This window comes from Canis lupus, chromosome X (genome assembly GCF_048164855.1).
Source record: "Canis lupus baileyi chromosome X, mCanLup2.hap1, whole genome shotgun sequence".
In the NCBI taxonomy this organism is placed as follows: Eukaryota; Metazoa; Chordata; class Mammalia; order Carnivora; family Canidae; genus Canis; species Canis lupus.
Window position 1 is genome coordinate 41982099 of NC_132876.1, and position 13538 is coordinate 41995636.

Consider the following 13538-nt stretch of genomic DNA (forward strand, 5'->3'; position numbering starts at 1 on the left):
TTTAAAAAAAGAAAAAAATAAAGATTGTTATATTTATAGAAAACTACACCTGGTTAAATGCAAATGGACATACTAAGGATGGGTAGCAGTTTGCGATTTTAACAGTGTGGTCAAATGAGATGATGATATATGATTAAAAAAAAAAAAACTTAACGCAAGGGCATGTACCTAATGAGTATAGAGTATCCTAAGAAGAAAGAATGGTCATGTGTGGCATATTTAAGAAACATCAAGGATACCACATTGTTTAAGTAGAGAGAGGAAGGGGAAGCAGGTCAGAGAGTTCACAGGTTAGTGATTGGAAGTATAATAAAATGTCACATAGGCCACCATAAATCCTGGTTTTTACTATGAGTGAAATGAGAATCCAATAGAATAGGTAAACAGAAAAGCAAGATGATATGACTTAAGTTTAAAAGGATGTCTCTGGCTGCTATATTGAGAATAGAATGGAAATGCAATGATTGAAATAGGGTAACCATTTAAGTGGCTATTGCTGTAGTAATCTTGGAAAGATGATGGCTAATCCCAGAGTGATGGAAATGAAGAAGACGGGAACTGGTTAGATTCTGGATATATCTGAAAATAGAGCTAATGGGATTTTCTCATGGATCATACATGGAATGCAAAAGAAGAGAATCAAAGATGACTCCAATGTATTTTTAGCCCAAGCAACCAAAAGGCTAGGGAGGCCTGCATTTAAAAAAGGGAAGACATAAGTGGTAAAATTATGGGGGAGAGGTAGCAGAGATCAGGACTTTAGCTTGATCAAGATGTCAAGTTTAAAATGTTAGGTAGATAGTTGGATATACTAATATAGAGGAAAAGAGTTATATTTTGACAGGAGACATAAATTTGAAAGTCATTGGCAAATAGGTGGTATTTAAAGTCATGTGACTGAGTGAGTTCGAATACAGAGGAGGAACAAGGACTAAAATGCTCAGGGCTTCCAAAATTAAAAGTTGGATAGATAAATTTAAAATACATATGGAAATGGAAAGTAAGCCAAGACTTAGTATAAAGCTACAAAATTCATATAGTCTAGCACTGGTGCAAGGAGAAACAAATAGAACAATGAACAAAATAGGTCAGAAATAGACACATATATAGTCTCGTAAGATTTATAACAGTGCTAATGTAATTCATTGGAGAAATGATGGTCTTTTGTACTACAATACTGAGTCAATTGGATATATGGGAATATGGATCAAATAGATATACGGTACTGGGTCATATGGATATATGGGGAAAAAACTGATGCCTGCTTCAAACTATACACGAAAATTACTTGACACTTCGAAGATCAAACTGTAAAAGTCAAAATGATAAAGCTTCTAGAAGAAAATACACAGAAATATCATCAGGTTCTTGGGATAAGCAAAGATTTCTAAAACAGAATATAAACAACACTAGCCATGAAAGAAGACATTAATGACTGGATTTCTTTTAATTAATAACTTATGCAAAAAAAAGAGTAAAAAACCAGGTCACAGAATGGGAGAAGATAGCTGTGATACATATATCCAACAACGCAATTAAAAATAGGAAAAAAGCATTTTACAAAGAAAATATATGAACTATAAGAAAAGATGTTCAATATCAGTAAGTCATAAGGTAACAGGAAACTAAAACCACTTTGGAAAATGGTTGGTGATATCTATGGAAACAAAACCTGCACCTACCCCTAGAACCCAGCAATTCCATTCCCAGGTATATACACAACAGAAATGAATGCTTATATCCTACAAAAAATATATATAAGAACGTTCAGGTTTACTTATAATAGCCTTAGACCAAATATCCATTGACATTAGAATGAATATTTAGACATATAAATACAATAAATACCAAAGAGCATTGAAAAAGATTGCTACAAACAAAAATATAGGTATATCCTACAGACATAATATTCAGTAAAAGAACCAGACACAAAAGAGCCTATACGGTATGATTCCATTTATACAAAGTTCAAGATTAGGCAAATTACTGTATGACAGAGGATAAAATGATGGTTACCTTTATGAGTGCTGACTAGGGAACATAAGAGTCTTCTAAAGTCTTGGAAAAGTTATATATTTTGTTTTAGATGGCAATTGCATGGGAGATTATATAGATAAATTGATATACATATAAAGAGAATGAAATATATAGAGAGACAAATATATAACGGGCTATCGATATCTATATATCCGTATCTATATCAATCTAGATAGATAGATGATTAGATAGATAGATAGATAGATAGATAGATAGATAGATAGATAGATGATAGATAATGTAGACATGTCAATCTCTATCACTACCTCTATATCTAATAGATGTAATATTCCAAGGAGGTATAAAAAAAATCAGAACAAGTGAAGAAGGTGTCAAAAAATGGAAAAATATAGTAAAAAACTGGATACTCTGGATTAGCAGAGTATAGGCTGCTGGTCACTTGGAAAAAATAGCATCTATGGAGTGGTGGATTAGGGCAGTAAAGTCTTGATTGAAGTGAATAGTATCCAGAGACAAAGAGTAGAAAATTCTGGAGTTTTGCTGCAATGGGAGCAGAGAAATAGAGCAGGATTTGGCAGGGGAAGTAGGATTATGATAAGGTATTTTTTATATAGCTGAAAAAAGGTATATTTGTATGCTCCTGGAAGTGACCCAGTAAAAGGGAAAAACTGATGATGTGGGAGAGGCAGGAATTTCTGGAATGAAATCCTTGGGAAAACAAGAGGGAATGGAATTTATTGTACAAATAGAAGAATTGGTTTTAGATTGGAATAGTAACAGTAATAGGCAGGAAGGTAGAATATATGTGCATAGATACATGTAGGTAGGTGAATGTGGTAGTGGCAATCTGTGAAAATTCTGTTATTTTTTCAGTTGGTCAATGAAAGAGGAAGCAGGTCACAATCTTAAAATGAGAATGGAAGAGGAGGTATTAAAAATTTGAGGAGGAAAGAGCAGGTGTAGGGTTAGAAGATGTGGTAATCTAGAAGTACCAAAACCAGGCTTTTGTTCCAAGTGTGTATAATGAAGTGAGAAGAGAGCAAAGGAGGCAAGGTTTTATGTTTGGGATTGTTTACAATGATTGATCATGCATTTATAGGTTAAGAGGGAAGAAAGGACATCAAAAGGTTGAAGGAGAGTCAAAGTTGGCAGGTATCAGTGAGGTTGAAGTAATATTGGAGTCAGGTTATAGGTAGTGAGCTAGAAAGGATAAAGTGGTCAGAAAATGGTATTCATGAAATCAAGATTATGGAAGTATGCACTACTGGTAATGAGATGGTCTTATGAGTAAGACCATGAGAGTGAGTGGATGAGGTAGAGTGGAAGATATGTGGCATTTGGCTGAAGATCTGAAGGAATGAAGGAATGACTGCGGGGGAGCAGGGAGAGCCAAACCTTTCACTCCTTGTTCTCCTTGGAGTCCTCTATCACCTGGAGATCCGGGAGGGCCTGGAGGGCCTGTTTCACATATCTCATCACCTAAGATAAAGGATAGCAAGCTAATTGTTGCGAAATATCCAGAAGACTAAGCAAAAAGAAAGTTGACAGGCTAGAAAAAAGATCTATTTTCAGTTACTTCTCTGCAGTAATACAACTACCTATAAGCAAAAAGAAGATATAATATTGGTGATAATATGAAGAGAAAATCTAAGCATCAAAGAATTACCAAAAATCAAAAGTAGAAGAAGCAGTGGAATAATGCCAATCTTCAGCTGGATCTATTTACAAATGAAAACAAAACAAAAACCACAGAATTTAGGGAAAAAGTATAGCTTACTAGGAGAGATGTGAGGGCCAGGAGGGCCAGGAGGCCCTCGAAGTCCAGGAGCCCCAGGCTGCCCATCAAGTCCGGGAAATCCAGGAATAGATATTCCAGGTGGGCCTTCATCACCTTTCTGGCCCCTTTCTCCAGGAAAGCCAGGGGGGCCAGGAGGACCCATAACTGCAGTCCCTAAGATTAAAAAAAATTAAGGTGATCAAAATGATCTTATTTTAGAGATACTACTTTAGTTCTCAATGAGACATAAATAATAGGATCTTCCTTTAATGTATAATTCCAGTTATGTTTCTATATTTTCTATGAGAATCAACATCTGGAAAAGCATGAAAAGTTTTAAATAATGTAAGTACCAGTTTGAGTGTAAGAAAGAATAATTTAAGGTAGCTTTACTACTTTTGGAAGTGTACTAATAACCCTCTACCTGCTCTTATTTGATCGTATGATTTTTTTTTGAGGCTATGATCTTTTTTAATCTAAGAAATACTAGAAAGGCATTAGCAAGAGAAAAATAGGCACCTCAAAGTTCTCATGTAAACATGGCTCTATTTCTGGACATTCTTCTGTTCCACTATCTATTCTTATACCATGAACATATCTTTTTATAATAATAAAAATAACTATATAATTATATATAATTTGAGTAACATTTTCTTTTTTTTTTAATTTATTTTTTATTGGTGTTCAATTTACTAACATACAGAATAACCCCCAGTGCCCATCACCCATTCACTCCCACCCCCCGCCCTCCTCCCCTTCTACCACCCCTATTTGAGTAACATTTTCAAAACTGTTAAGGAAAATATACCCATCTTTGTTCTTTTTAAAAACCATATTTACTAGACTCAGAAATTTATCTTCTAAATGCATTTTAGAATCAGTTTGTCACTTTCACTTTAAAGCAACACTGGAGGGCAGCCCCGGTGGCTCAGCCATTTAGCGCCACATTCGGCACAGGGTGTGATCCTGGAGACAAGGGATCGAGTCCTATGTCAGGCTCCCTGCATGAAGCCTGCTTCTTTCTCTGCCTGTGTCTCTGCCTCTCTCTCTCTCTCTCTCTCTCTCGTCTCTCATGAATAAATAAATAAAAATCTTAAAAAATAAAACAACACTGGAATTTTGAATGAGACAATTTTGAATTTAAAGATTAAATTTTGGGGCACCTGGATGGCTCAGTGGTTGAGCGTCTGCCTTTGGCTCAGATCATGATCCTTGTGTCCTGGGATCAAGTCCCGCATCAGGCTCCCCATAGGGAGCCTGCTTCTACCTCTGCCTGTGTCTCTGACTCTGTGTCTCTCATGAGCAAATAAATAACATCTTTTAAAGAAAATAGATTCAATTTTGGAAGAATCACCTGTTTATAATATTGAGTTCTCATATCAAGAAATTAAACATATCATTCCATTTATTTATTAATTTTATATTATTTAATGATATTTTACAGAATTCTGAAAAAAGGTCTTATACATCTTTGGTTTATTCATGGGTTTATTTGATTACCCCAATGAATTTTACTGCTATTACTATTGTTAACTGGATTTTTTTCTCTTATTTTTTATTGCTGGTGAAGAGAAAGGCAAATTATTTAAGTATTCAACTATCATATCTGGCCACTTTGCAAACGTTTGAAATTCTGGTAATTTGTCATTTGATTCTTTTAGATTTTCTAGCTAGATTATAATAAAGTTTGTGAATAACTAAAGCTTGTGGTTTTGTTCCATCCTTACACCTCTTTTTTCTTCCAGACCTAGTGTACTGGCTGGTCTCTCCAGTTCAAGGACAAACACTATAGGCAACTCTGAGTACATGTATCTTATTTTTGACTTGAATGGGAATGTTCCTGATGTTTCACCACAAAATTATGACAAAGTATGACATTCCCTGTACAGTCCTGTACTTCCTGTATGAAGCAGACAGCTTCATCAAGTTCCCTTTTAAACTTAGTTTGATAACTTCTTTACCTTTTAAAAATGAATGCGTATTGAATTTTATTGACTGTTTTCTTTGCAAATATTGGCCTATTCTCTTTTAATCTGTCAATGTAGGCAGTTATAGTAATGTTGAACCATCCTTGAAATCTTAGGGTAAAATCTACTTGGTCATATCATCATATTATTTAATATACTTCTGAATTGATTTGCTAATATTTTATTTAGGATACTTGTTTCTACACTTATAAATGAGATTGAACTATAGTTATTTCTAGTGTTATCTCCTTGGTGGTTTGGTATCAATGCTATTAAATTAAATGTTCTTCTAAAAAAAAAGTTCTGAAAAAGTCTGTAAAAAATCAGAATTATTCACCCAATAACTTAGTAGAATTCACGGGCAGCCCTGGTGGCTCAGCGGTTTAGTGCTGCATGCAGCCCAGGGTGGGATCCTGGCGTCCCGGGATCGAGTCCCACGTTGAGCTCCCTGCATGGAGCCTGCTTCTCCCTCTGCCTGTGTCTCTGCCTATCTCTCTCTCTGTGTCTCTCATGAATAAATAAATAAAATCTTTTTTTTTAAATTTTTATTTATTTATGATAGTCACAGAGAGAGAGAGAGGCGCAGAGACACAGGCAGAGGGAGAAGCAGGCTCCATGCACCGGGAGCCCGATGTGGGATTCGATCCCGGGTCTCCAGGATCACGCCCTGGGCCAAAGGCAGGCGCCAAACCGCTGCGCCACCCAGGGATCCCTAAATAAAATCTTTTAAAAAAAACTTAGTAGAATTCACCCACAAATTATATAACCATTCATTTAATTCTTTTTCATGGAATTCTTTAACATTTCCAAGTCTTCCATGGTAAGTAATCTACTTTTTCCTTTTTTTAAAAAAAAGATTTTATTTATTTATTCATAAGAGACAGAGAGAGAGAAAGAGAGAGAGAGAGGCAGAGACACAGGCAGAGGGAGAAGCAGGCTCCATGCAGGGAGCCCGACGTGGGACTCGATCCCAGGATGCCAGGATCACGCCCTGGGCTGAAGGCAGGCGCTAAACCATTGAGCCACCCAGGCATTCCCGTTTTTTACTTTCTCAGGAAAATTTTAGTAATGTGTGTTTTCTGTTTCATGAGGAATGCATATTTCATTTAGAATTTCCAATATATTGATAGGGTTTTATAGTTTTCTTGTAATTTAAAAAAATTAATTGTAGCTATGATTAAAATATTTTGTTGGTATTATTTATGCCTTCTCTTGCTTTCCTCTTGATCATATTTTATTCTTATTTTTACCTTTATCAAGTTTCTCCTTCTATTTTGTTTATGCTTATTTCAGTTATTATTTTTTCAAATTAGCTCATTTATTTTAGTATCTTTAATTTTGTGATAAATTAAGGGTACCTTGGGGAATATAAATAATAGTGAAAGGGAATATAAGGGAAGGGAGAAGAAATGTGTGGGAAATATCAGAAAGGGAGACAGAACGTAAAGACTGCTAACTCTGGGAAACGAACTAGGGGTGGTGGAAGGGGAGAAGGGCGGGGGGTGGGAGTGAATGGGTGACGGGCACTGGGGGTTAGTCTGTATGTTAGTAAATTGAACACCAATAAAAAATAAATTAAAAAAATTAAGGGTACCACTTTCGCTATGTTTAATAAGTTTTGATATAAGGTTGCTTAGCATTCAGTCATTTCCATTTCTGTTCTTCCTTACCTCTAGAGTTGTTTACACATGTCTATGTTAATATACAAATGTAAAGATATTTGGGGCCTTCTGTTGTTAATTTCTAACTTCATATCACTATGGTCACAGAGCATGGCCTGCATATAATTTAAAAAAAAAATTTTAAGAGAGGGGGCATTTCAGTGGCTCAGTTGTTTAAGCATCCAACACTTGGTTTCAACTCAGGTTGTGATCTAATGGGTCATAGGATCCAGCTACACACCAGGCTCATGATCAGTGGTAAGTCAGTTGGAATCTGCTCAAAGATTTTCCTTATGCCCCTCCCCAACTTGCACGTGCTCTCTCTTAACAATAAATAAATCTTTTTTAAAAAAATAAAATATGCTGAGTGAAATAAGTCAATCAGAGAAGGACAAACATTATATGGTCTCATTCATTTGGGGAATATAAAAAATAGTGAAAGGGAATAAAGGGGAAAGGAGAAAAAATGAGTGGGAAATATCAGAAAGGGAGACAGAACATGAGAGACTCCTAACTCTGGGAAACGAACTAGGGGTGATGGAAGGGGAGGTGGGTGGAGGGTGGGGTGACTGAGTGACGGGCACTGAGGTGGGCACTTGACGGGATGAGCACTGGGTGTTATTCTATATGTTGGCAAATTGAACACCAATAAAAAATAAATTAAAAAATAAAAAGAAAAAATATATATTTTTTCTGATCTAATAGAGTCAATTTTTGTAAATGTTTCATTTAAGTTTGAAAAGAACGCATATTCTCTGCTGCACAAAGCTTTTCTTTCTCCCACATACACAGCTTGATTGTGCTGCTCAAATCATTTATATCCTGATTTGTTTTTTATTTCCTTAATATGTTAAGGATTTACCAATTTGTCACTTGCAGTTTATCAGTTTTCACTCTATTCATTCAAAGCTGTATTTTTAGATGTATGAAGTCTCATGACTTTTACACCATTGTGGCATAATTTATCTATATCTGTCCAAATGAAATGTCTTTATGAAATGTCTCCTTTTTAATATATTTCTTGAATTGAATTCTATTTCATATTAGAAGTGTTAAATCAGCTATCTCTTAGATAGCATTTGCCTAATATCTTTCAACTGCTTTATTAAAAAATTTTTTATGTTCTTTTACTTTTTAAAAATTTTTTACTTATTTATTTGACAGAGAGAACACAAGCAGGAGGTGCAGGATAGGAAGAAGTAGGCTCCCCACTGAGCAGAGAGCCCAATGCTGGGCTCAATTCTAATTCCAGGGTCCTGGAATCATGACCTGAGCCTAAGGCAGATGCTTAACCAACTAAGGTGCCCCGTCCTTTTACTTTAAATAGGCCTATTACGCACAGTATATATTTTTATTTCAATTTTATTTTAGTTTTTATCTTTTAATCAGTACTTAGTCCTTTCACATTTTTGGGGAGTTACTGATTTGTTTTTGACTTTTTCTTGTCATCTTATATTTTATTTTTCTATTTACCAAAGTTTATCTGTGTCTGTTTTGTCCCAATTCTAACTCATATGATGGAGATCAAGATTTTTGGTCATTTTCTTTCTTTCAAAGGATGTGTAAGTCATGTATTTTATTTATATTCTTCTCTAGTGGTTATTACCTAAATTCTAACCTATGTACTTAAACTTCTATTTTTCTAAAAACATAAGGTTAATAGTATTAGTATTCTCTCTAATAAGACAAAAAAACTTACATTGACTCCCCTCTCTTCTCTCTGCATTCCTACATCCTATAGCAATAATGCATATAATTATAGTTCCACGAAATACCTTTCCCAACTGTTGGTTCTTGCAGTTTACCAATTCCCACCCCCAGGTTCATCCTGAATTCATTCCCTTCTTAGCCTAAACCCTCCAGTAACTATTTCAGAGAAGTCCTGGAGGTAGTCAACTTTCTAAGCATTACATCTTCATACTAGGATGACAGTTTGATGTAATACAGAATCCCAAATTCATAGTTACTTTGCTTTATCACTTTGAAAATTCTCCATTATATTCTTCTGACTCTCGCTGCTTTGTAGGTAATCTGCCTTTTCCCTCAGAGAGTTTTTAAAACTTTCTTTTTATCCTTAAATTCTAAAATGTCCCTACAATATGTCATTATGTATTTGTGTATTATCATTATTTTATTCTTGCTTGGTAATTCATATACCATTTCATAGGGACTCATGTTTTCTTTCAATAAACAGACGTTCTCAGTCATTAATTTCACAAATATTGCCTGTTGTCCCATTCTTTCCTTCTTGAAATCTTCCACGGTAAATTTTGGAACTTCTAGGTTTATCCTTTATGTCTCTTAATTTTTCTTTCATATGATCTAATTCTATAACTTTTTTGCTGCATCTTGGGAGAATTTCTTATCTGAATTTTCTAAACATAGTAGGTGTTTAGTGTACTATCTTGAAATTAGAAATTCAAAGTGTATACTTAGAATGAAATGAAACCCACATTTATTATTTCCCCTTGGGGGGATCACTGAGTGTCACTCATCATGTTAATAATTCATAAGTCACATTTTTGAAGGGTAAGGAACAATAATTTATTAAACATGTATGTTTGCCAGGTGCTATGCTAGATGCCTTTTCATATTTTACATAAATCCATACCATCACTTCTTTTTAGAAAACATTCAAATAAACATGCTAGACAAGAGTAGTACTTAGTCCATGGCCAAAACAGAAATGCTCTACTATGTTGTGTATCTTCAACAAGGGAATGATATAATGCTCACTCCTGAGCCCTCAAATTTTATTACAAAGCAAAATCACTATGGGGATTTTTAAGTAGATATTTCTGGATTTTTAAGTGAATAGCGCCATTTACTATTTTAATACAGTAAATCTTATAAAAATAGGCATTAGAATAGCATCCCTTTCCATAGCAGCATGAAAAACTTAATGATTAATTTTTGAATCACAGAAACATTGCACTTTATTAGTAACAAAAGGTAGAAATGACTAGGCTTTTTTTAAAAAGTAGAAATGAGAAGTTTGGTGAGAAAATCTATATAAGATTTGAGAAGTTTCTGTCAACTAAAAAATACTCATGTCCTCTACTGCCATGCTCATCCTGGAACTAGTATGATAATACTGGACATGTGGATTAGTAAAGATGCCATAAACACAAGAACATTAAGTACAGTCTCCTTTACCTGGAGGTCCAGGAAGGCCAGGTGGACCCTGTATTCCAGGAAATCCTCGCTCTCCTTTTTCTCCAGGCAAGCCAGGTAACCCCATGTTTCCTTTCTCTCCTACAGTTACACCGGTCCCAGGCCTAGGAATTACCTTTATTATGAAAGAAAAAAATAAATGAACTCAAAGAGGAAAAGCCCTGTTCTCCTAAAAATAACCTAGCGGCTACATACAATTACAGTGCCATCATTTTCACAAAGCTCTCAAATGCAAAATCATTAAGACTGCTTCACAGATTATGAGTCACATTCTGTATCACTCCTATCCTTCAACTGATTATAAACTATTTAATACTAGTAATAATATTACCACCCTCCTGAGCCCCAGGCTTACAGAGCTAGAATTATTTTTGATGTCTCTTACCACATTCAATTCATTCCAAATACATAAGCCTGATAATTCTTTACTGAAAATGTCTCTCTAATTTGCTTCCTTCTTTCCTGTTGCCACAGCTACTATCTCCATCTCACACTTGGACTAGCAGAAGCACCTCTGAGCTTCTCCCCTTAAATCCAAATCTACTGCTAGGATATACTTCCCCAAAAATCAATTTCTTTGTGTTAGCTATCCTATTTAAGGACTCAAAATTGCTCACTACTTCTTACTATGTCTGATGCTACTTTTCACCCTGGACTTTGTCAAATCTCGTCTCACTTCCAATACCTCTCTCACCTATTTCACCTCCTGTTATTTCTAGCAGTGAATTTTTAGGAGAGTGAGGTCTGTCTGATTCTAACCGCTTCATGTATCTTGCACATGTATCTTCTGCTCTGAATATGCCATTTCAGATATCTATAATGCCTTCTTCCAATCTTTCCCTTTATCAACCCATACTTCTTTCTTCCTCGAAAACAAAATGAAACAAACTCATCACTTTCAGGAGGGCTTTATTGATTAGAATCAACTAACTTATTCCTTTTCTCTTGGTCTTCTTAGAATCTTAGTGCCTAAAGACGTTCATATTAAATAATTGAAATATAAAGAAATTAATCTCATAGAGCTATAATGATAATTAAGCTTTAGATTTAAAAGCCTGTTGGACTGAAGTACAAAGCAACACCTACTGGAAAAGTGCAATGTTTCATCCAGGCTCTATTGGATATAAGAAATATTCAGACAAAAGGAGACTGGAAGTTGTGGGACCTAGAATGGAGATATAGTTCAAAAGGGATAGTGAGGCTGCTGGATAGGACTGCACTCTCAAAATTTCCACTTCTGATAGTTATCAAAATGTTATTATCTCATTTTATAAAGAAACTATTTCTTAGAGATCTAGTATTTGATTTTAAAATGAAAGTGAGTAAAAATTAAATAAGGTCTCTAAGTATATCCTCATTAGATCTGTTAATTACTAAGTATCAATACCTGAGACTATGGACAGAAAGAATTAATGTTACTCAAATGTCTGAACATACAGACTTTATGACATTTGCATCTTTGTAGATTCAATGCAGTATAGAACCAAGAGTCTTACCAAATTTCAACCAAAAATATGACAAAATGTAGCAATAATATTTTATTCTTATTAACACTGGAAATATATTTGACCTAAATTTCATGGTGAATGCAAACATGACAAAATCTGCAAACCTCCTAATTATTCTTTCATAGAACAGTTTCCAACATTTGATTAAGAGCCCCTAAAAGCACATACCCAGGGAAGAAAGAGGTATGAATCAGACAATTACAATTGGAAAAATCTATTGAGACCAAATCCATCTTTCCAGAGCTCTGCAGGGCCAATCCTTAGCTCCCAAAATTTCTTTTATTGAAACTTTATAAGCAACACTTGCACCACCTGCTGGTTACTTGAGAAATAATTTGGCATTCATGATGCAAAACAACCCAATGCCACAATTTTGGATCTTTACTATGGAGAAGTAATAGGAAGAACAATAAAAAGACTTTGAAGTCAACATTACTGAAGTTTTTAGATGTAGGCTTTTAAGCCAGTAAAAGTTACTAATTAATGACTTGGAATTTTGTATTCTATGAGGAAAAGGAACAGAGTATATCAAGGCACAAAAATAAAAATACATCCATACATTTGATAAATGAAGACTAAAATAAAAACTTACAAGTCCAGGAGGCCCAGTTGAGCCAATGTCACCTTTTTGGCCCTGTTTAATAAAAGTGTAAAGTAGATTAGTAAAAACTACACCAAAATATCCATTTCCTTAAAACATAACATAACTTTCGTGAAGACCAAGGAATCGATAATAAAATATCTCAAAGAGAAATTCAACTCAAGGTAATGAGACAGTACTGAAATAAGTCTAGGAAACCCGTGATGTTGTCTTAGATTTACTAGCTATATGATTTTGATCAAATCAATTAACTTATCTGCCTTCTATATAGACCAGACTTCTAAGGTATTTCTAGATGCAACATCCTTTGATTTAAAGATTCCTATTTTCTAGTAAATTATGAATACTCTATAAAGAAGATACTGAATAAAAAAATTGGCACCACTAGAATCAGTGAAAACCATTATATTTTTAACTTGTAGCCATATTTTTTTTTCATAAAACTTGTCGAGGGCATAAATTTAGTGTTATTTACGTTAGTGGCAGATATTTTAGAGCTGATGGACTTAACTATAATCAGGAACAGCTAATTAATTATAATTGCTTTTGAGAGCTCTCAGAAACCAATGAAAGACAAATTCAGAGACAAAAACTGTTACTCTTAACCAGTAACTACAACAGCATGAAAAACACAGTATGCAACTGTTATTCTACTGGCCAAGACCTAAGGATAGATGTTTCTCTCAGCCCTCAGTTCTTGTTCTAGACTTGTTCATAGGAACTTTTCATCTATCTAAAAGCTTCTTTTACTTTAAAGAGTTATTCAGTCCTATCACTTTATTTACTACTTGAAAAAAAGTCCTACTCTTTGAGTATTTATTATCTTCCTTAATTCTAGCTGTGTCACTTAGT

General features: G+C 34.6%; 1 protein-coding gene across 2 annotated transcripts in view; it reads right to left on the reverse strand.

Annotated features, from left to right (window-relative positions):
- The window catches only part of COL4A5 (collagen type IV alpha 5 chain), a 272590-nt gene that overhangs the window by 90667 nt on the left and 168385 nt on the right, over positions 1-13538 (reverse strand). For both annotated transcript variants that reach the window (XM_072816545.1, XM_072816544.1), the window contains exons 18-21: positions 12678-12719; positions 10560-10692; positions 3776-3949; positions 3394-3477 (exon numbers count right to left, since the gene is read on the reverse strand). In XM_072816545.1, the coding sequence (XP_072672646.1) occupies positions 3394-3477; positions 3776-3949; positions 10560-10692; positions 12678-12719 (433 nt within the window). The remainder of the gene's footprint in view (positions 1-3393; positions 3478-3775; positions 3950-10559; positions 10693-12677; positions 12720-13538) is intronic.